We start from the raw sequence: 24,413 nt of genomic DNA, 5'->3' as shown, positions 1-24,413 counted from the left end.
AGCGCCTTCTCAGGAAACCTAAGCTTTGTAAACAACAACAAAAGCCTATAGTCTGTCCAGTCTCCCTAAAATTGTTTGCTACTGATCTGACAGCCAAAAGGTCAGCTGTTAGGATCTTTTTGAAAGTTGATTTGAAAGGAGCGTGCTACATGTCCTCCCTGAACTGCATCACTTCCTTCCTGGGACCATCAGGGAACCTCCCCAGCCTTTCAAGATAGGTTCTGCTTAGAAAGGTCAACCGGGCAGTGGGAACGCTAAGCAAAAGTTAGCGGCTAGCGCTGCGCCTCTCTTCCAGGGCGCTCTGGGCCATTCCCTCCCCTCCTCTCCCCCCGGAGGTGGGCCCCGTGGAAAGGTTCGCCGAGAGGTTGGGTCACGGCTCGGGTTTGCAGCTGTGGAGAAACGCCGGAGGCCGTGCATCTCCAGGAGGTAGGGGAAGCCTGCGAGAGAGCCTCCAGGCCCCCGCCCCCGGGTCTTCCAGGGACCGGCTCGTCCTGGAGCCGGGCGCGGGGCTCCGGGCGCGGGGCGTGGGGCCGGGGAGGGGTGTGCCGGCGCAGGGGTAGTACCCGCATCCTGCCAGGGGGCTGAACCCGCCTGGCCGACCTCCGAGAGGAGCTTTAGTGCGGGGGGCGGGGAAGGGGGGGAGGCCTAAAACCCCAGGGTGCATCCGAGGGGAGGACCCGATTGCAGAGGGAGGGCAGAGTCGCCGAGCAGCTGGGCGCAGGAGTGAGCGAGTGTGAGAGCGGCCCGGGGGAGCGCGGCTGCGGATCCGCCGCGGGCAGGGAGCCGGCCGGCGTGTTGTACTCAGTAACCAGGGCGGCCCGGCTCCCTGCAGCCCTGCAACCGCGCCCGAGCTCCCGGAGCCCGCGGCCGGCCGTGCGCTCGCTTCGCTGCCGGGAACCTGCACGAGCCCGGGAGAGTGAAGGTAAAAGGAAAGGTGGAAGAGAGACAGAGAGAGAGAGAGAGAGAGAGAGAGAGAGAGAGAGAGAGATGGAAGGCAGGAAGGAAGGAAGGAAGGAAGGGGAGAGAGAGAGAGAGAATATGAGTGTGGGGGCAAGCCGAACAAATTGCAGACAAATTGTAAGCAAGTTTGTACTTGCATGCTGGGGTTGTGCGTGCTTAATGGGAGGGAGAGGGCGGTGATGGTGGTGGTGGTGGTGGTGGTGGTGGTGCGTGTACGCGTATGATACTCAGGGATGAGGAGATAAGGAGGTGGGGAGCGTCCTCCCTCCATCTCGTACGTAGATATCCCTATTAATAGCCCCCTCTCGGGTTGTCATTTCCGCTTGTGGCACTTCTCTTGGGCTCCAGTGATGCAGAAGCAAAAGGCAGCCACCTTGTTGTTGTGATGGTCGGTACTGTTGCTACTATCAGATGGGAGATGCAGGGCGTTGGACAAATTCTGGGAGCCTCCCTTCCTCCGCTCTTGACTATTTTAGGAAGGGCTGGGGGGAGGGGAAATGAGTAGCACGGCCCAGGGCTTGAAGACCGTGCGGAGGCCGGGGCTTCAGACTGCTGGGGCTGTCACGGTGCAATTGCTTCCAGGCGGAGCCTTCGCTAGAGGGCAAGATAACTTTCATCTCCTCTCCGGAAAGACAGGTTTCAGAAGGAGATTTTGCATTGCTGCCGGAGGAGTTCTATGAAATGGTGGTCCACGGGGCGGCAGGTGCATGGCAAGGGCAGGAAAATAGTGCGAAATAAAGCAGCTCTCAGTAGCTAAGCAAAGAAAGCCCGTCCGGGAAACCGGGTTGGGTGTGCTGCCCGGGGTGACAGAGCTTGTAGGCTGCAAGTTCAGGCCCAGCCTAGGGAGAAACATCAGCTGTGAAACCAGTGTTAGCATCCTGGAATGTTCATTTCTGAGCTTTTCAGTTTGGGGTGGAAAACCTGCATGTGTCTGACATTCTTCTCTGAATGTTAAGAAAGTTCTAAGCGAATTATTTTTCTCTTTTTGAGTGTCTATATTTTTGTCTTCATCTGAGAGCCTTTAGTAAAGGAAGCATTTGTATACAAAAGCCAGATTGTGCAAGAGACAATGTAGTAATTTTCAGTTAAACAAGAGTTATTAATATGACCCACATCTGTATAAAATGCTGATCTAATCATTAGTCATGAAGATTGTTCTTTCAGAGGCTTGCTGTTTCCCATGATGAAAAAGATAAATAGTATGGATAAAAAGTTCTTGATATTGCCAGAAGAGTGTAATAAACACACGTAGCTATTTTATTCTTGTGTTTTTCAGGCTGTTCCTTACTTTGTGGCAAATTTAGAACAAAATGTTCCAGATCAATGCTAACTTAATATGTTTCATGCTGAAGATAAAGGCACGTCTTTGGACTGACTCAGATAATAATATTGCTAGCTTTTGATAATATTTGCTCTGTTATTACATTATAGACTCATTTTTATCTCTCTTAACTAATAATTTTTCACAAACTGGCTTGTTTCTGTTCTCATTGTCCCCATATAAAAATTCCTGTCACTTGATTCCTTCCTCCTGCAGGGGAGCAGGGGTTGGGAAAAGGTAGTTTACCGCTCAGAATCTTTCAAGAATGGCTTGTGTTAGATGTGCAGGACCGGCTCTCTGAAAAGTAAGCAGCACACACAGCCTCTAGGAAATGAAAGGAGCTGTGACTGAACAGGATGTAGGAAGCCCACGGCTGGGCAAGGTTGGTAGTGTTTTCTCAGCTCTAGATACTGTAGCCACACCCCGTGGCCTGACCCTGACAGGCATGTGGGGCTCAAGCCTCCCTGTGAGGGAATCAGCATTTCTCTTCCTCTTAGATGTCTTGCAGGCCTTTCCTTGTGATCTAATCCAGCCAGAACTAGTGTTTGGCAAGGGGTGCCATATATATATATATACATATATATATACACATGTATATATATGTATATATACTAGCAAAGTAGGGGAGGAAGATAGCAGGTATCTTGGGGCCTGATTTATACTCCAAGCTTACCAACAAAAGTTGAATCATGACACTTTATACCTGTCGTGCTGATCAGCTTTGTACTTTGTCTTTTGCTTACTTGTTTACATTTTTGTTCTTCCAGAAAAAGGGCTGATTCTTATTGGTTACCCATTCCTATTTGTTACCCTGTACAAATAAATACATAATAATACATAAATACAAATACATACATAAATACACAAAAATGAATAATTCACAGCACTATTCACTGATAACCCGTACACATACGTTAGTAGTGTATTTATATTAGCTCCAGATGTCCCTCTCCTTCCCTACTGCTTAGCCATCTTAGTGTTTATTAGTTAGTACCATTGCCAAAGGATGAATACAGAAAAACAATAATTAAATTTAAAATTAGACATTTAATATGACTCACTCCAGCAAAGGACTTAGACGTAAGGGGATGGAGGAGTATTTACTGGCTTTGTTATTTTTGTTTAATAATGGTTTTAGTAGGGGTCCTATCCTTATACATATTTAGACATCTATTTTAGTAACATTTATACTTCAAGCTACTGTGAATCTGTTTGCGCTTTATAGCCTCAGTCCATCGTTCTCAGTTAGAAATGAACTACATCATCTCTGGTGGTCGCAGAGTTTGCAATTTTCTGCTCTGGTTTCCTAATACCTGGAATTGTAGTTGCGTTGCTTTACAATGTGTTCTCGGGGCCTAGCAGTGTTCTTGCTACTGTTTTCCTCACGAATCCTTGTTAGGAGAACACACAAGAAACTGCTTTGGCAGCCCGTTGTCCATTCTGCTTAGAGACGGGAGATGTCGCGTTTTGATGATTCACTCCTGTGCTTTTCACAGGTGCTGCTAGGAGAGTATGTGGTTCAGATGGAGAATCCCCCACAGCAGACGGTATTCATTCCCCCTGCTTTCTGCACAATAAACGCAGCAGACTGCTCTCAACTGGGCATTCAGTTTGCTCACACAGTTCCGTGCACAGAACTCACCCTACTTCGTCGTAGTATTTTTGATAACATCTCCCCCTCTGATACATAAGCTTCCAGAAGAGCTTCTCTGTCATGCTCATTGCTGTTTCCTCAATACCATTGTCCTTGATGAATAGTTTCTCGATACATTTGTGGCATATGAAATAAGCCCTGGGCTCTTAACTCGCTGCTAGGTGTGGCGGATGTGCTTAGCCGCGGTGAGATCTTAGTTCCTTCTCCTGGACAGATTTAGAGATCGTGCTGGGACTGCTGATTGGTACATTATCCATCAATGTCTACCTGGTTCTCCCTTTCTATCCAGTACCGACCCCTCTCCACCACACCACTGCCCACAATCTCCTGCACCTATGAAAAAATTTTAAACTTCTCTGGGAAGAGTGAGCTTGTTGATGGTGCTGGGCCATCCTCTGATGTGCTGGCTCTGTTGGTCATGCCCACAACCAGAGCACTGCTAGGTAATCGGTCAGTTCCTGGAGTGAATTTCAAGCTCTCAGGACCTTGTACCAGACGTTAGGTGTTTCAGCTGTCACCAGTGCTGCCATTGGTTTTGGAACTGATGAGCACACCGGAGAGCACCTCTTCATTTTGGGCCTATTTCTCATATTGCATATTGGAGAAACTGAGGCAGGGGAAGCAAAATTGCTGGAACTCTGTTACATGCCAAATGATCTGCTACGGATATTACATATTGATCTTTTAAAATTTAACTTGTGCAGGGTGCCTGGGTGGCTCGGTTAAGTGTCTGCCTTGGGCTCCAGTCATGATCCCAGTGTCTTGGAATCAAGTCCTGCATTAGGCTCCCTGCTTAGTGGCGAGTCTGCTTCTCTCTCTGCCCCCCCCCACTCCACCCCTGCTCTCACGTGTGTGCTCTCTCTCTCAAAAATAAATACATAAAATCTTTTAAAAATTAAAAAAAATAAATATAACTTATGCAGGATAAAATTAAACCTAATTTAGCGTAAAATAGTTTCACTTTACAGATTAAGAAACAAGTGTTCAGAAAAGTTAACTTTTCTTAAGGTCACATGGACAAAATTAAGACTCTGCTCCAGAACTTTCTTAGTCCGTAGTGTGCGCATGTCCCGGTACCACGCTCCCTGTGATAGGCCATTGTTGAGGCAGAACCAGCTCAAACTCTCCCAGCCAGCTGGAACAACTCATATCTTCTAATCCCCGTCTCCTTTATATTTGTTTAATTAATTTAAAATTTCTTATTACATCATCTGTCCCTTTAAGTGAAAGTATCAGTAAAAAAACAAGAATATCATAATTTCACAAAGGAGGAAATGTGTGTATACATGAATGATGAAAGCAAAATTTTTTATCTTATGTCTGAAAAAGGAAGGATATTGCATTAGCTTCCTTTGCAGTGAGGAGGAAGGAGTTTTCTGGGGGTTCTGTCATCCAGGGAAGGTATTATGAAGTTGACTCTCAACAAAAAAAAAATATAGATTGAGGCTTAGCATGTTCTCAGGGATGTACTTGGTATTGATGGGTGGGATGTCAAAGCGAAGCGAGTTATAGACTCTATGCCTGCAGAACGTTCACTGTCTACTTAGAGTGAGGCTAACAGTGGTGGTGAGTATAACACGAATCATATTTATAACAGTATGGCTTGTTAGTGCTGAGTCTGAACTGGAGGGTTTAGGGATGGCTTCAAGCCGGGTGTGAGTCCTGGGCCGGGTATTTAGGGATGCTTTGGATCTGCTCAGCTGACAGTGCCCCACACAGGGGGGATGTTGTTCGGCGAGGATAGGAGTTTATGAGGTGAAGAGTGTTGGAAGTAAAACCTGCGTAGCCCTTCTCGCTGCTGAGCTCAGTTGATGGCACCAAGGCCCACAAACCGTCAAGTCAGATTCTTGGGAGTCATCCAAGACCCCCCCCCCCCAGAACCCCACCAACCGCTTCCTTTCTCCTCTCCCTGACCAATCACCAAGTCCTGCACATTCTGCCTCCTGAAGATTTTTTTATTTTTTTTATTTTTTATTTTTATTTTTTTTAAAGATTTTATTTATTTATGTGACAGAGAGACAGCCAGTGAGAGAGGGAACACAAGCAGGGGGAGTGGGAGAGGAAGAAGCAGGCTCATAGCGGAGGAGCCTGATGTGGGACTCAAACCCTGAACGCCGGGATCACGCCCTGAGCCGAAGGCAGACGCTTAACGACTGCGCTACCCGGGCGCCCCTCCTGAAGATTTTTTTAGATTTCATCCTCTACTCACTCACTGTCCTATTTCAGTCTGTCATCATCTCCTATCTCAACTCCCGAGATACTTTCCTAACTGATCTTTCTGGATCTTTCAGTCTTGTATCCTTCAAACACACCCTTAAAAGTGCATCATCTAGAATAATCTAAGTTATATTTGGGCACTTTCAGTTTAAAATCTCTCAGTGGGGGGCACCTGGGTGGCTCAATCGGTTCGGTGCCTGCCTTTGGCTCAGGTCATGATCCCAGGGTCCTGGGATAGAGCCCCACATTGGGCTCCTTGCTCAGCGGGGAGCCTGCTTCTCCCCTGCCTGCTGCTCCCCCTGCTTGTGCTTACTCTCTCCCTCTCCCTCTCTGTGTCAAATAAATAAATAAATAAATAAATAAATAAATAAATAAATAAATAAATAAAATCCCTCAGTGGTTCGATGCTGCCTCCCAGAGAATCAGGACCAGGCTTGTGAGCACAGCACCGGGGCCCTCAACCGTCTGGTGCTGCTTCCTTCTCCATCCTCAGCTCCAGAATGTCACCTGATAGAGTCCTTCACGATCTAACTCTTGGTACCCCCACATAGAATCATGCTGTTTCTTGTGTCCACGACCTGGCTTGAGCTATTCACTCTGCCGGGCTGTGTCTTTCATATTTTTCTCCTGACTACCTGTAACTTTTTCATCAAGACCCTCCCAAGACACTTTTTCAGAACCTTCTTATTGGCCTAGCGCCCATCCTTTGCATTTTCCACGTCCGTGTTTGCACTTGCCCATGGTATTGTTATATTGGTTTTTTTCTATGTCGTATCTCCCACTATGTTCTTAGCTCCTTAAAGCATAGAATCTATGTCATATTCACCTTTGTACCCCCAGCATTGAGCTCTGATGTTCAGATGCATTTGTTATAATGTAGAAGTAAGACTGGATACATACTCTGAACTTGGACATAAGCAGAGAAATTCTGAGTTTAATGAAGCCATGAAAAGATATATATATCTTTTATGCATATATCAAATATATCTCAAATATTTGATATATGTATATGTATGTGTATATATATATATATATACACACATATACATAGAGAGCTAGAGAGAAAGAGTTCAAAATTAATCTATAGTGTAACATGAATGTGAACTAGAAGAAGGTAGAAACGTGGTGATCTGTAATGCAGTGATTTAGAGAAATCCTTTTTAATTCCATAATTCTTGATTGATGGTAAAAGCCACATCTTTTTTGAACTCCAGTACTGGGTAGGGGCTGGCTTGGGATAGTTGAATTAAAATGAATTTCTTCCCTCATCTCTATTTAGCATATATGTAGTTAGCTAGCTAGCTAGAGTTCAGAAAGTTATATTCTTGCCTTTGGAGAACTTAACTAATAGTTTAAAGGACCATTTGTAAGATTTTAGGCACTTCTCACTATTTATTGGTCTCCAAGTTATGGTAGCTTTTGCATGTCGGCAAGCAGAATATTTTTCCCCAGGAGATGAAGGCTGCTAATGGGCACATAATCCCAGCAGGGCAAAAGCCTTGCTGCATGATAGGCTGGCTGTAAGTCATTATTTCTCCTCTGAGAATCCCCTGGAAAGCCACCTGCTGTGAGGCTCCTCTCTAGCCCAGAAGCTGACAGGTATTGGGTCCTCCTTCTACCATGTATCTTTTCAAGTAGTCTGTGTCTTCTTACCAAACCACTTGACCCTAACTTGCTAAGTGACCACCAGTACATCCTTTCTTGCTCCGCCATACCTTTCTGATGCTTTTCCACACAGGGCAGCAGCAACATGCAATGTTTTGCATCCTTTTTGAGATAGTATTCTAAAACAGGCAGTATCAGCTTTGCCTTCATGCATTCCAACCAGATACCAATGTACACTAGTCTTAACAATTCCATTTTAAAATCAATTATAGTTTGTAACTATATTTTATTATGTAACCAATCTCTCACAAATATTACTGTTTGTATGACCGTACATTCAGGTTATAATATAGTTTTTGATAACATTCATAGACTCCTTCTGGGTTCTTTTTTTCCTCCTGGCAGGTGGACCCTCCCACATGTATGTGTTTTCTTTACAGGTTTGCCTTTACCATCCTTCCCTGCCCCTGCCCCATTCTTTTTCTTCACCTTCATCCTCATAAGGCAGAGATGCAGTGTGAATTGTAGTAAACTGTCATCTCACAGGGGCCACTTCAGTGTGGCCCTTGGTTAAGCTTCTTTCCCTGGGTGCATGTTCACCCTCCTCTTCTTTCTTCATTATTTATCCTCTCCGTGGCAAAACCTCTTCAACCAACCCTAGAGTTAGGAAATCCTTGTTCAAGTAAATGTCTCCCAATATCAAGCTTTCATCAACTACTCTCCTGTCTCTTTTTCTTCTTGTTCAAGGAGAAAAATGTCTCCCAATATCAAGCTTTCATCAACTACTGTCCTGTCTTTTTTTTCTCCTTGTTTAAGGACTTAACCTTGACCAAAACAGAGAATTCAGGAAGGGGTTAGAAGGGATATGGCCCCTCTGCCCAGGCCACTCTTACCCTAGTCTTCCAACCTACTTTAGAGTCTTTCTGTATGGGCAGGAAAGAAGCTAAATCAAATCCATTTTGACTTGTAAAATCAGGATATTTGAAACTGACATTTTTTAGAATGAAATATTTTTACATTTTTATTGTTTTAATTCATCAAATTGTTATTAGAAGTTGAGATTTTTAAGTTATTTTTATTTTTTTAATTTTAATTCTAGGGTTGTTAACACACAGTATTACATTGTTTTCAGGTGTGCAGTATAGTGATTCAGCAATTCTCTGCATTACTCAGTGCTCATCTAGAAGCTAAGATTTAATCTCATTCCTGGAAAGTGTACAAATGAATCAGCAAAATATATGTACAATGCAGGCTGAAATAGCATAGATGAGAGAACTTGGGAATATTGAGAATAGGACTCAGTGTTTTGACTTCATAGTACATTCACTTTCATAGATCAATGGAGAAAGATTATAGTTTAAAAAGAAAACATAGGGGTGCCTGGGTGGCTCAGTCATTAAGCGTCTGCCTTCAGCTCAGGGCGTGATCCCAGGGTCCTGGGATAAAGCCCCGCATTGGGCTCCTCCACTGGAAGCCTGCTTCTTCCTCTCCCACTCCCCCTGCTTGTGTTCCCTCTCTCGCTGGCTGTCTCTCTCTCTGTCAAATAAATAAATAAAATCTTAAAAAAATATAAAATAAAAAAATAAAAAGAAAACATAGGAGGGGCACCTGGATGGCTCAGTTGGTTAAGCGTCAGCCTTCGGCTCAGGTCATGGTCTCAGAGTCCTGTGTTTGAGTTCCATACATCATGCTCCCTGCTCAGAGGGGAGTCTGCTTCTCCTTCTCCCTCTGCCCCTCCTCCTTGCTCTGTCTCTCTGTCTCTCTCAAATAAATGAATAAAATCTTAAAAAAATAGAAAACATAGAATGCACAAACATTTCTTTTTCAACAACCAGCTTTATTATATATATCTTATGTATGCATTTATTTTGTCAGATGTAAGGATTCCTAGCATTTGCCTAGTACTTTATACATGTTTGACTTGGTAATGAATCATCTATTCAAATTAAATAAAAATAGTTTTCTTTTTAGCATTAGGGTGCCTTGTGTGTGTGTGTGTATATTTAATATTGTACCTTTCATATTTGTTTTTTAGTTTCCTGAGTTCATTTAAGAGGACAGTCTTAAAAAGAAGGAAAAGAGAAAGGGGTTCAGTTTTTGGAAGTGCTGCCCCCTCACTCGCTGCTGCCAGTGCCTGGGATTCGTGTGTGACCCGATCGATCTAGAGAAGCTGCTGGATGTTTTCCTGAGTGCTGTACTGCTCTGCTGCCCTGGGAGGAGAGTGTCTGGTGTGGGTTTCATGCTGCAGGAGGCACCATGGCAACCTCCAGGACGGCCTCATGGTCTCCTCGGGACATTGCCAACGTGATGCAAAGACTGCAAGGTAAGGGGCAGAGATGTCAAGGCTGGTTTTGTATTTTTAAGTACACTTTAAAGTTCAAATACCAGCTTAACTCAGGGGCTTTTCAATTTGCTTGCACTTTCTTTCCATTTTAGGAGACTACAGCAAGGAATCACAAAGCGATGTCTCTTTCCTAGCGGTTTCAGACTAATCCCTGCTCTTTTTGGGTGCTGTCTTTTTCATGTAGCAAAAAGACAAAGACCAAGCTCTCTGAGTTGGTGTCTGCATTAGTGTGACCTTGACGGTTATTCAGCATCCACTTGGGAATTCAGTTATCTTCAAACTGCCCTTCAGTCACCAAGGACAATACCACACGGTGACCATTCACAAGGTTATCGTGATTGTGGTGACAAAGACTGTAGGCTCTGGTCACTAAGTCAACCAGTAGTTTACTTATCCCAACAAGAAAGCCCTTAGAGATCTAGAAAGTTTTTTTTTTTTTTAAAGATTTTATTTATTTATTTGACAGAGAGAGACAGCCAGCGAGAGAGGGAACACAAGCAGGGGGAGTGGGAGAGGAAGAAGCAGGCTCCTAGCAGAGGAGCCTGATGTGGGGCTCGATCCCACAACGCCGGGATCACGCCCTGAGCCAAAGGCAGATGCCTAACCACTGTGCCACCCAGGCGCCCCGATCTAGAAAGTTTTTAAGCAAAATGAGGCAATGAAGCCCAGAGGGTTTATGATGTCACAAGATGAATGGTGAGTGGCAGTGTGTGAACTGGGGCCACATTGCCCACCACTGCTCTTTCTGTAACAGAAAACGGTGTTTTAGAAGAGAATTAGCAGTGAAATGGTATGGCAGCTTATAGATTAATTTTATAATGAATAAATTATGCAATTAATTAAGTCGTTGTGAGTTAAACGTGCATTTAAACATGTATATTCCTTAAACCATGGACATAATCATCTGTAAGAATATGAAAATATCACTTCCTTGTTACAATCCTAATGCTACCTCTCCCCAGCTTCAAATACATATTTTTAAATATAAAAATATCCAGATTTAACAGGGTTCTTTTCTAGTCTCTGTCAAGAGAGCTTAAAAGTAATGTTACTCTTGGCTTTTTGTTTTTCTAGTCTTTCCAGCAAGTGATCATTGTGGTTTGGCACCACAGCCTCCATATTAATCTCTCACCGTCGCATTTTCTTGCTTACAATGTATCGATGTGCATAGCAGTCATGGCCAGTGATTCCTCTTTACTTGCAAATACAGATGAGAATCTGGATATTCATGGTCCAGAGCGTGCTCTCAGCTATAGAAAGGCAGGGAGTTTCTCCATGTCTGACCAGGGACCACTAATTTCAGTGAAGCTCCTGTAATCTCAAGGCTCCAGCTCATGTTGATGATCCTGGGCTCATTTTTGATGCTTTAGTGCAAGTGGTGCTTGTTTCACATTAATCGTTGGAAGATCTCATTGTCATGCCAGAAAGAGCCTGGTTAGATAAAAGATCAGATCCTTGCTGAAGAACAGACTCTTGCATAGACCTCCTACATAGGCCCAAAAAAACCCCCTCTGATTGGGTCTACACAGTGCCAAGGATCTCCAGTTTAAGTTGTACATTTTTATTTGGGGAAATGGAATACTGAACTTGTAGTTCCATTTTTCCGCCTGTGTCTGTCTTTGCTGTTTCCTGGGCACAAATTCCTGAGCCATTTTGTGCCTCGGTGACCTCATTATGAAATGATGGAAAGGAAACTAGCAGGACCCTTTCAAAAGCGTGGGGAGATAATTAGGTAATAAAGCAGATTTTCCTTTGAGTCTATTAAATGTGAAAATTCTCCAGATAACATACACACACACACACACACTAAAACAAAATTGTATAGACTAAATTTGAAAAAAAAATTGGAATGAGATTATGATTCTAAAAATAGTTTACTCTTTATTCTTATTTTGGTTTGAATTAATTTTTTTTTTTTTTTACTAGCATAGTGGTTGGGATAAGAGGAGAGGGAAGATGACTGATGCCTCAGTGTTTTATTATTTTCTGTAGTGTATAGATAAGTGGTTTTTCTTGAGGTGTGTGGAGTGGGGGAAAACACTGGAGCCCCCGCTCCCTTCCCACACCTGGCCTGTGACAGTGGACGTCCTATGTAACACCTGTGCATTTCAGGACCCCTCTTCTAAAATATGGACTGTTCTCACGCTGGATTGTTTCAAACTCAGTGAGATGATGACAAAAGGTGCTTTAAAAATTATAAATACTGTCATCTGGTGAGCTGTTCAAATAGTCATGGGAGAAAAGTGGATGAAGAGGCGTAGGCTTGAAAAGTTGTTGCAAATTTCTCTAGTCATGCAGATTTGTGGACGAATGCTAATGGTTTTGTAGATTCCGTGCTATCTAAAACTAGTAACTTTGTTATATAATCAAGTGACTATAATCACTGTATTACTTTCCCCTTTCTAGTAAAAGAAAGAATGATAACATGTCATAAGGTTATCTGACAAATTTAGAACAATAAACCTTACCATTTGATAGGAGACAAAATTTCTGACCACTAGATATTTATCATTAGCTTTTAGCATCATTTTATACATATGTGTGTGTGTGTTTATATATATATATGTTATTAATGGCAACAAAATGTAAGGTCTGCATTGCCTTAAGATACAATGAATCTACCTACAGCAGTGGAAACACAAGGTAAGGGCTCGAAGCGAAGGTGATCTGTTACATGTTGATCTGCCGGGTAACTCGTGCTGATTCCGTTGGCTAGGCCTGTGCGTCCCCCGCATCTCACTTCTCCTCGTGCATCCTACTGATGCTTGGAGCCCAAACAAGAGTCAACCTCCCCGGACAGAGGAGACCTGTTTTCTGTCAAGGGTATTTAGTGATTCTTCTTGCCTGCTAGAACCTCCAAACCAGTGACCACGGAGCTAACAAATGGAGGGCTGGCATTATTGCCCAGATAATTGTGACAAGTGAGGGAGTGAATCTGAGGAAAAATAAATCTGTTACCTGAAATAGAACCAAAGTTACTGTTTCCAAAGTTCAAATCCGTAAGAACATTCTTCTAGAATCCCCTTTTCTTTGCTTAGATAGATAATCTAAGCAACTAATTTTCCCCCCATTCTTGGGTTTTATTGTCATATCAGATCTGTGTATAACTAACAAAAATCATGTAGCTTTGAATAGCGGCAACTTGGCTTTGCTCTCTTGCTTATTTAGTTTACAACCATAATTGTTGACTGTTTTTCTGCTTTTAATTTTTATTTCTAGTGCTAGGAAATTGAAGCACACACAGATTGCTTCGTAATTTAGCTGCTACTGTAGCAGTTCAATAGTTCACCTTTGCCAATATTTGTGCTTGTTTGAGCATAATGTTTTAGGCTGGGATCCTGAATTATGGATGAGCAGGCCGACTGCAATGCAGAGTTTCATTTGCTCTTAAGAATAATGAATGTTTCTGTAACTTTCATCAATTTAAATATAACCTTAAAAGCAAATACAAGTCAATAGGATAATAAAGGAGTATTAAAATTTTAAATGCACATAATTAGTATATACATTTTCAAAGCTCTTTAAAGGCTAACTAAGTGGATTTCATGGTGGCTTATGGAGTGACTTTAGTTTTTAGTCACATCTAAAAAAAGTAGATGTCTGAACTCTTAAGATTATGAATTTCTTTAAGATACTGACAATATCTTTGTAAATTTCATCGTGTGCTGCGTAATGTTTGCTTTAAAAAGATTTGTTGAATGGCTTTTATCAAATACCTTTTTTTCATTTTTTTCATTTGAAGATAATCTATCAAAGTTTAAGGATTTTTAAATTAACATATTTAAATGTTCGTTATCGTTAAGACAGGGCAGCATTCATGCAGTCTTATAGAGTGAAGAGTAAATGCCAGAGAAGATTCAAAATGGGCATACTATGGTGTCATATAGAGATTGCTTTGATAAAAAAAGGAGGACTCTAGACTGCAAGGTTGAGTTTTTATTTTTAAACCTGTGAATAAATTCAAAAGAAAAAGAAATGAGAAAAGAGATAAATATGTATTCCTAGAGATATATCTATGAAGTTTGCTAACTGATCAGTGAAAGATAATCATGGCTTCCCTCTAAAATTGCTTTTATGACCAAATTTAAACTCTTTTTGGTTAAATATAATATTTCCTATGAATCCATTATACTGTAAAAGAAAATCTTAGAGTAACAAAGAAGTTAACTGAAAAGTAGAATCAACAGTAATAAATAAATAATGAAATAATTTTTGGTATTTTTTATTTTTTTAATTTAAATTCAAGTTAGTTAACATATAGTGTAGTACTGGTTTCAGGAGTAGAATGTAATGACTCATCACTTATATACAACAGCCAGTACTCATCCCAACAAGGGCTGTCCTTAAAGACCATCACCCATTTAGTACGTCCCCCTACTTTCCTCCCCTCCAGCAACCCTCACTTTGTCCTCTATAGTTAGAATCACTTATGGTTTGCCTCCCTCTCTGTTTTTATCTTATTTTATTTTTCCTTTCCTTCCACTATGTTCATCTGTTTTGTTTCTTAAATTCCATATATGAGGGAAATCATATATTTGTCTTTCTCTTGCTGACTTATTTTGCTTACCATAATACTCTCTAGTTCCATCCAAATTGTTGCGAATGGCAAGATTTCATTCTTTTTTATGGCTGAGTAATATTCCACTTTATATATATGTATATATATATATATGTATCTAAAATATACTATACATTGGTATATAAAAGATACCAAATATATAAATATAAATATAAATATAAATATAAATATAAATATAAATATATATATATCCACCCCACATCTTCTTTATCCATTCATCGGTCAATGGACATTTGATCTCTTTCCATAATTTGGCTATGGCTGATAGTGCTGCTATAAACATTGGGATGCATGTGTCCCTTTGAATCAGCATTTTTGTATCCTTTGGATAAATATCTAGTAATGCAATTGCTGGGTTGTAGGATAGTTCTATTTTTAACTTTTTGAGGAAACTCTATACTGTTTTCCAGAGTGGTTGCACCACTTTGCATTCCTACCAACAGGGCATGATAGTTCCCCTTTCCCTGCATCCTTGTCAACATCTGTTTTTTCCTGAGTTGTTAATTTTTACCATTCTGACAGGTGTGAGGTGGTATCTCATTGTGGTTTTGATTTGTACTTCCCTGATGCTGAGTGATGCAGAGCATATTTTCATATGTCTGTTGGCCATTTGTATGTCTTATTTAGAGAAATATTTGTTCACATCTTCTGCCCATTTCTTACCTGGATTATTTATTTTTGGGATGTTGATTTTGATGAGTTCCTTACAGATTCTGGATACTAGCCCTTACTCAATATGTCATTTGCAAATATCTTCTTCCATTCTGTAGGTTGCCTTTTAGTTTTGTTGATTGTTTCCTTTGCTGTACAGAAGCTTTTTATCTTGATGAGGTCCCAATAGTTCATTTTTGCTTTTGTTTCCCTTACGTCTAGAGACATGTCTAGTAATAAGTCCCTGTGGCTGAGGTCAAAGAGGTTGCTGCCTGTGTTCTGCTCTAGTATTTTAATGGTTTCCTGTCTTACATTAGGTCTTTCATCCATTTTGAATTTGTTTTTGTGTATGATGTAAGACAGTGAGCCAGTTTCATTCTTCTGAATGTTGCTGTCCAGTTTTTCCAACACCATTTGTTGAAGAGATTTTCTTTTTTTCTTTGGCTATTCTTTCCTGCTTTGTCAAAGATTAGTTGGCCATAAAGTTGAGGGTCCATTTCTGGGTTCTCTATTCTGTTCCATTGATCTATGTGTCTGTTTTTCTGCCAGTACCATACTGTCTTGACGATTACAAGTTTGTAATACAGCTTGAGGTCTGGGATTGTGATGCCTCCCGATTTGACTTTCTTTTTCAACATTACTTTGGCTATTCAGGGTCTTTTCTGGTTCTGTGAAAATTTTAGGATTGTTTTTTCTAGTTCTGTGAAAAATGCTGGTGTTATTTTGATCGAAATTGCATTGAATGTACAGATTGCTCTAGGTAGTATAGACATTTTAACAATATTTTCTCTTCAAATCCATGAGCATGGGATATTTTTCCATTTCTTTGTGTCTTCTATTTCTTTCATAAGTGTTCTATTGTTTTCAGTGTACAGATCTTTTACCTCATTTGTTAGGTTTATTCCTAGGTATCTTATGATTTTTGGTGCAACTGTAAATGGGATTGATTTTTTGATGTCTCTTTCTGCTGCTTCATTATCAGTGTATAGAAATGCAACAGATTTCTGTACATTGATTTTATATCTTGCAACTTTGTTGAATTCATGTATGAGTTCTGGCAATTTTTTTGGCAGAGTCTTTTGGGTTTTCTACATAAAGTATCATGTCATCCTCAAATAGTGAAAGTTTGACTTCTTGCTTGCTGATTTGGATGCCTTTTATTTCTTTTTGTTGTCTGATTGCTGAGGCTAGGACTTCCAGTACTATGTTGAGCAACAGTGGTGAGAGGGGACATCCCTGCCGTGCTCTTGACCTTAGGGGAGAAGATCTCAGTTTTTTCCCATTGTGAATGATATTTGCTGTGGGCGTTTCGTATATGGCTTTTGGTATGTTCTCACTATCCCTAATTTATTGAGGGTTTTTACCAAGAAAGGATGCTGTATTTTGTCAAATGCTTTTTCTCCATCTATTGAGAGGATCATATGGTTCTTATCCTTTCTTTTATGAATGTGTTGTATCATGTTGCTTGATTTTCAGATATTGAACCACCCCTGCAGCCCAGAAATAAATCCCACTTGATTGTGGTGAATAATCCTTTTAATGCACAGTTGGATTCAATTAGCTAGTTAGTATCTTATTGAGAATTTTTTGTATCCATGTTCATCAGGGATCTTAGCTCATAATTCTCCTTTTTAGTGGGGTCATTGTCTGGTTTTGAAATCATAATGATGGGCTCATAGAATAAGTTTGGAAGTTTTCCTTCTGCTTCCAGTTTTTGGAAGAGCTTTGGAAGAATAGGTATTAATTTTTCTTTAAATGTTTGATAGAATTCCCCTGGGAAGCCATCCAGCCCTAGAGTCTTGTTTGTTGGAAGATTTTTGATTACTGATTCAGTTTCTTTACTGGCTATGGGTCTGCTCAAATTTTCTATTTCTTCCTGTTTCAGTTTTGGTAGTTTATATGTTCCTAGGAATTTATGCATTTCTTCCAGATTGCCCAATTTGTTGGCATATAATTCCTCATAATATTTTAATTATTTGTATTTCTCTGCAGTGTTGATTGTGATCTCTCCTCTTTCATTTGTGATTTTATCTATTTGGGTCCTTTCTTTTTTCTTTTTGATAAGTCTCGCTAGAGGTTTATCAATTTTGTTAATTTTTCCAAAGAACCAGTTTCTAGTTTTGTTGATTTGTTCTACTGGGTTTTTTTTATTTCTATCATTGATTTCTGCTCTAATCTTAATTATTTCTCTTCTTCTGATGGCTTTAGGCTTTATTTGCTGTTCTTTTTCCAACTCTTTTAGGTGTAAAGTTAGGTTGTGTGTTTAGAGACTTTTCTTCTCAAGAAAGGACTGTATTGCTATATACTTCCCTTAGGACCACCTTTGTTGTGTCCCAAAGATTTTGGACTGTGGTGTTTTCATTTTCATTAGCTTCCATATATTTTTAAATTTTATCTCCAATTTCCTGGTTAACCCATTCATTTTTTAGTAGAATGTTCCTTTTTTTTTTTTTTTTTTGAAGATTTTATTTATTTACTTGACAGAGAGAGAGAATGAGAGAGCACAAGCAGGGAGAGCAGCAGAGGAAGAGGGAGATGCAGGATCCCCACTGAGCAGGGAGCTCAATGAGGGGCTCCATCCCAGAACTCTGGGATCATGATCATGACCTGTGCCAAAGGCAGACACATAACTGACTGAGCCACCCAGGTGCCCCTTTAGTATGATGTTCTTTAACCTTCATGTATTTGTGGTCTTTTGAAATTTTTTCTTGTGACTGACTTCAGGTTTCATAGTGCTGTGGTCTGAAAATAGGCATGGTATGGTCTCAGTCTTTTTGTATTGGATGAGTCCTGTTTTGTGACCCAGTATGTGATGTATTCTGGACAATGTTCCATGTGCACTTAAAAAGAATGTGTATTCTGCTGCTTTAGGATGTCCATCTAGTCCAGTGTGTCATTCAAAGCCACTGTTTCCTTGCCAATCTTCTGCTTAGATGATCATCCATTGCTGTGAGTGGGGTTGTTAAAGTCCCCTCCTATTATTGTATTATTATCAATGAGTTCCCTTAAGTTTGTTTTAATTGATTTATATATTTGGCTGCTCCCAAGTTAGGGGCATAAAAATCTACAATTGTTAGATCTTCTGTTGGAAAGACCCCTTTATTATGATATAGAGCCCATCTTCATCTCTTATTACAGTCTTTGGTTTAAAATATAGCTTGTCTGATATAAGTATGGCTACTCCAGCTTTCTTTTGATGTCCATTAGCATGATAGATAGTTCTCCAACCCTCACTTTCAATCTGGAGGTATCACTGGGTCTAAAATGAGTCTCTTATAAGCAACATATTGATCGGTCTTGGTGTTTTTTTTTGTTTGTTTGTTTGTTTGTTTTGTTTTGTTTTTATCCATTCTGATAACCCTATGTCTTTTGATTGGAGTATTTAGTCCATTTACATTCAGAGTAATTATTGATAGATATGAATTTAGTGCCATTGGATTACCTGTAAAGTTGCTGTTCCTGTAGATTGTCTATGTTTCTTTCTAGTCTTTGTTGCTTTTGGTCTTTCTTTCCTGCTCAAAGTGTACCCTTTAATATATCTTGCAGAACTAGTTTAGTGTTCACAAACTCCTTTAGTTTTTGCTTGCCTTGGAAACTCTTTATCTCTCCTTTTCTGAACGACAGCCTTCCTGGATGTAGTACTCTTGGCTGCATGTTTTTCCAGTTCATCATGTTGAATATATCATGCCAGTCTTCTGGCCTGCTAAGTTTCTGCAGAGAGGTCTGCTGCCAACCTTATGTGTTTAGCCTTGTAGGTTAAGGGCCTTGTGACCCAGCTGCTTTCAGAATTCTCTCTTTACCTTTGTATTTTGCAAATTTCACTATGACATGTCTTGGTATTGATCTGTTTTTGTTGATTTTGAGGAGAGCTGTTTGTGTCTCTTGGAGTTGAATACCTGGTTCCTTCCCTAGATTAGGGAAGTTTTCAGCCCATGATTTGTTCAAATAAACTTTCTGCCCCTTTTTCCTGCTCTTTTTCTTCTGGGACTCTTATGATATGGATATTATTGCACTTTGTGGAATCACTGAGTTCCATAAGTCTGTATTTGTGATCTGATAGTTTTCTTTCCCTCTTCTTTTCAGCTTCATTATTTTCCATAATCTTATCTTCTATATCACCTATTCATTCCTCAGTTTCTTCCATCCTTGTTGGGGTTACATCCAGTCAGTTTTGCATCTCAGTTATAGCATTTTTTATTTCGGCCTGACTAGTTTTTAAGTCTTTTATCTCTGTAGCTGGGGTTTCTCTGGTGTCTCCTGTGCTTCTTTCAAGCCCAGATAGTATTCTTATGATTGTTGTTCTAAATTCTTGTTCAGATATATTGCTTATATCTGTTTTGAGCAAATCCTTAACTGTGATTTCTTCTTGAAATTTGGGGAGAATTCCTCCATCTTGTCATTATGTCTAGGTTTCTGTCTTTTGCGTGTTATGAAAGCTTGTTATGTTTCCTCCTCCTGAGAGTAATACTATATTAAGAAGGAGTCATACACTGTCCAGGGCCTGGCACTTCAAGAAGTGTTTCTGGTGTATGCTCTGTGCACACTGTTATTGTGTTTTGGCTGCTCTTTCCCAGATGTCTGCATAATTCCTCCTTACTTACAAATGGGGAGTGTTTGGATTTTAACTAGGTGTGCTTTGAATTGTTTGTTAAGGTAAGCATAGGGGTTGGGGATGGGGGAAACTGATCCAATAAAAGAGAAAAGGAAAAAGAACAAAAAAGCAAACAAATGGACAAAGAAAAAACTGTAAGCCTGATTCCAAAGAAAAAAGAAATAAAATAAAATTAAATAAATAAATTTTAAAAAGCCTGGTCTTATTTCCACCAGAATTGAAGCTGATGGTTTGGAACACTCTATCATTAGTAGACTTGGTACATGTGATGGGGCCTGTGTTGGTCTTCTAAGGGAGAGGCCCAATGCGCTGTATTACAGTCAGACCTGCCCTAGTAAAGATCCCTCTGCAGTGTGCAGGGGGGTGGGGTTTGGTGTAAGGGACCCCAGCATCCACTGGAGGCACTGTGTTTCTCTCTGAAGTCCGACTGTGCTGGTGGGCTGGGCGGGGATGGGGGGGATAGAAGATGGTGTCATACTGCCCTCTTGCCCAGGGGAGGGGAACTCATGACCCCCAATGTTCAGGAGTCCTTCACAGAAAAGCAAACAATCCCCCCTCCTGTGTCTCAGGCTTTCATCAGATCCCTGCCCTCAACTTGCCTGTGCCTAGGCCATCTGCGGCCCAACTGGGGCCTGGTACCATAGTTCTCCTGTGTTTTATCTCTGGCCAGTGGCTGGATTCAAAACTTCAAATCCTAAAGAACCCAGCAAGGCATGGACCCACTTCCGTGCCCCAGAGGAAAGCCTCGCAGCACTGCACCTGGCACCATTCTATCCCAGAAAAACAGCTGCATTGCTGGGCAGATGCCTGGAGTCTATGGTGAAACACAGTTAAAAACTGTGACCAGGTTATCTGCCCTCTGCATGCACCTCTACCCCCTTCTATTCTATGGCTACTAAATGGCACCTAGTGGGCCTCTTATCCTTAGAGAGGCAATATACCCTCTTCCAAATGTACTCCAGGATGCAGCACATTCTCTCCTAGTATGACCCAGAGTATCCCCAAACTATGAAATCTTGCTTGAACCCTACACATTGCTCTCTCTCCTGCTCCCTTTCTCTCTTCCTGACTTCTTTCCAAGAAAAGGGCTCCCTCCCCTCTGGGGCACCGTGGATTTTCTCTCCTCCAGTTCACATTTCTGAACCTCATATCCGTCATGGTCTCTTCCTCCAATTGTGCAGATTGCTTTCTTTTTCTTTCTTTCTTTCTTTTTTTTTTTTTTTTCAGATTGTTTTCTTAATCCTCAGATCAAGTTTCTCATTCAAAATGATTTGACGTTGATCTAGTTGTGTTCAAGGGGCAAGGCAACCTCAGGGTCCCCCTGATACTCTGCCATCTTAACTCCTTCCCTTTAGTTTAAACGTGAAATAAGCATCAGGGAAGGAAAGGTTTGCCTTTTATGATAATTCTGGATTTTTTTTATAGTGCCTTGAGAGATGTAATTCTAAATATTATTACTCTGACTTAATGACTCTTCTTATTAAACCTCAAAATATTGTCAAAAATCCATTTATTGTATTTAGGCTGAAATTCTTTTTGCCTTAATCTTTCTTCCTAAATTGAATGTTGTGTGCTGGTCCCTCAGATTTAAGTACTAAGCAAAACTCAGCACAAAACAATGATCATTTATTTATATTTTGGAACATCATGGTGAAATAAATATTTAATGAATAAATGGATAAATCACAGTCCCCAAATTAATGATTTGAAAATGAACTAGTCAAGACACATGTAAAAGCAAAGGAAAAAAGAACAATTAAATTGAGTCCTACTTTATTTGCCCTCTTTAAAAGAATTTTTTATCTGAGTTTTATTTTTAATTAAACTTGATTTTGACCATAAAATCATTGTAAAGACACATATCCAATTAGAACTGGTGCCCATGTTGACCTCTCAGATGTTTGTGTTGGGTGTTTTTGTTTTTAGCTTTCTTCTCATTTAATTTTATTAACATTTAAGAACGCTTTTACCTTGGGGTGCCTGGATGGCTCAGTCAGTTAAGTATCTGACTCTTGATTTCAGCTCAGGTCATGATCTCAGGGTTATGAGATCAAACCCCATGTCGAGCTTCCTGCTCAGTGGGGAGTCTGCTTCAGATTCTCTATTTCCCTCTCCTTCTTCCCCTCCCCCTGCTCACACACACACACACACACACACACACACACACACACTCACACACACATTCTCTCTAAAAATAAATAAAATAAGTCTTTAAAAAAACAAAAAGCACTTTTACCTTCTTCCATTTTTAGCTTATGTCAGTTCTAGGTTCTCATACCCTCTACTCATTTATCTTTTGTGTTCCCTTTTCCCCCCAAGTATTTTTTAAAAATTCTAATTAGTTAACATACATGGTAAAATTGGTTTTGGGTGTAGAATTTAGTGATTCATCACTTACATATTACAACCAGTGCTTATGGGGTGCCTGGGTGGCTCAGTCGGTTAAGTGTCTGACTCTTGTCGTGATCTCAGGGTTCTGGGATTGAGCCCTGCCTGGGGCTCCATGCCAAGTGGGGAGTCAGCTTGAGGATTCTCTCTCTCCCTCTTCCTCTCCCTCTGCCCCTCCCCCTGCTTACATGTTCTCTCTCAAATAAATTAATTAATTAAAAGCAAAACAACCAGTGCTTAATGTGTGTTGCTTTTTAATTTGAATGCTTTAAAAAAATTTTCTTTCCTAATGGTATATTATATGTTCATATTACTTTTAAATGCATTAAAGTGTTTACATTTGAATAATGCCCTGCTCTCCAAGTCTTTCTATTTGCAGAGCCATTTTATGTATCACACATCCTGGAGAAAGTGCCAGAGGCCCTTGGGATTTTCAAAGGCCTGCAAAAATATTAGCTCTCACATGGAAAAAGAAAACTGCTAAATCAAAATTAACAGAGGTTTAGAAATGCTAAAATTATGTCAACTAGTCAAATGTAAATCAAGTTAATTCAAAAATTATTTATTATATGTGTAAATATATTTAAATATGCAATGTGGGTATACTTTATTGCTCTTGATATAGTGTGTGGCAGGACCCTAAATATATACCTAAATACACATTGCTTTCAAATTAATTCATTTTAATATACCGTTTAATTTTGTTACTTCCATGATGAAAATCTCCCTTCCCTTCTTGACCTCCCTATTAATGTCCCAACTTCTTGACGTGGCTTCCTTATTCACACTTCATCTTAACTGCCCAACATTTGTCTCCTCTAGCTCCCCTGCCTTTCCCTAGATATCTGCCAGATGCCACTGCTTTCAATGCTGTCAAGATGCCCTGATTCTTCTGTGTCCTTCCGGGGCACTTTCAGAAATGAACTCTGTTGATTTTTCCTAAAACTTGACTTATCTTCAAGATTCAACTTAAATTCAGCCTCCTCCAGGAAGGCTGTATTGCTGATATAATCAGAAGTGCTGTCTAAATCCCTTCAGCACTTCATAGCACTATTACTGAAATTATCTAGTATTGCTTTGCATTATGTTACATGTATGCAGCTAATCCCACACTCAGAATATAAACACCTAGAAGGCAGAAATTGGGTCAAATTCATATCAGTGCCCTACACATTGACTAGGCAGTGCATTTCATCATGTGGATACTTCATAAGTATTTGTTGAGATAATACAATATAAATGTGTAATATCACATTGATTTTCAGTGGTGGAAGCAGGGTGACCAGAAGGGGGATAATTTGGATAAGTCACAAGAGAGATTAGAGTGGCTTGGACTAGATATTAAACAGTGGTTGGAGAGAGAAGTGGTAAAAATCTAGATATATTTTGAAAGTAAAGCTGAAATAATGTGCTCATGGATTGAATGTGTGTATTAGAGAGAGGAAAAAAGCTGGCCCCCTCATTTTTCATTTTGAAATGAGGTAAGATGAAAGACTGTTGGGAATAGGGTTGAGGAAAACCAAAAGCTTTTTTTGGATGTGTTACATTTTAGAAGGCTGGTGGACAGCCCAGAAAGTAGCTGGGTATATATGACTGTAGAGATCAAGGGAGAGGACACAGCTGGAGAAAACATTTGGAGATCCTAAGCACACAGATAGAATTTAAAGCTGTGAGGTCGATTGACATCACCCAGAGAACAAGGACATAGAAAAAAAAGGTTTGGAACATAGAGCTCAACGACTGGTGGTGAGGGAATGAGGAGAGTCCCACATATGAGACTAAGACGCTGCAGCCTATGTGGTAAGAAAAAGAGGAGAGAAGGAAGATCTGGAAGCCACAAGAAGAGTTCAAAGAGGGAGTGATCAAGGTTGTTAATGCTGTTAACATTCTTTATATGTTCATGCTTCCAAATGTTTATGGTCTATAAAAAGATTATGTGTTTATATATATATAAATATCAGAGCTGAGTGAGCCAAGTACATGTGCATATAGTTTCAAATTCATTTCTGGAAGAATAAAAGAATAGTCCTGTGCATTCCCCAGAAAGAGTTGCAAAATTCTTGGAAGTTAATTGGATAAGAG

General features: G+C 40.4%; 1 protein-coding gene across 12 annotated transcripts in view; it reads left to right on the top strand.

The window, feature by feature from the left end:
- Positions 1-225: 225 nt before the first annotated feature.
- The window catches only part of SYNE1 (spectrin repeat containing nuclear envelope protein 1), a 443,290-nt gene continuing 419,102 nt past the window's right edge, over positions 226-24,413 (top strand). For 11 of the 12 annotated variants that reach the window (XM_045805371.2, XM_045805374.2, XM_045805377.2 and 8 more), the window contains exons 1-2: positions 226-426; positions 9,793-10,080. In XM_045805371.2, coding sequence (XP_045661327.2) covers positions 10,014-10,080 — 67 coding nt within the window. In that variant the 5' untranslated portion in view covers positions 226-426; positions 9,793-10,013. Of the gene's footprint in view, positions 427-722; positions 923-9,792; positions 10,081-24,413 lie in introns of those variants that run through there. The other variant, XM_045805369.2, reaches the window with a different exon arrangement.

The sequence above is a fragment of the Ursus americanus genome, chromosome 11, assembly GCF_024610735.1.
Source record: "Ursus americanus isolate L20-20 chromosome 11, mUrsAme1.1.p, whole genome shotgun sequence".
NCBI classification, from domain to species: domain Eukaryota; kingdom Metazoa; phylum Chordata; class Mammalia; order Carnivora; family Ursidae; genus Ursus; species Ursus americanus.
The sequence above is the reverse complement of the archived record's forward strand: the minus strand, read 5'-3'. Positions and strand labels throughout refer to the sequence as shown.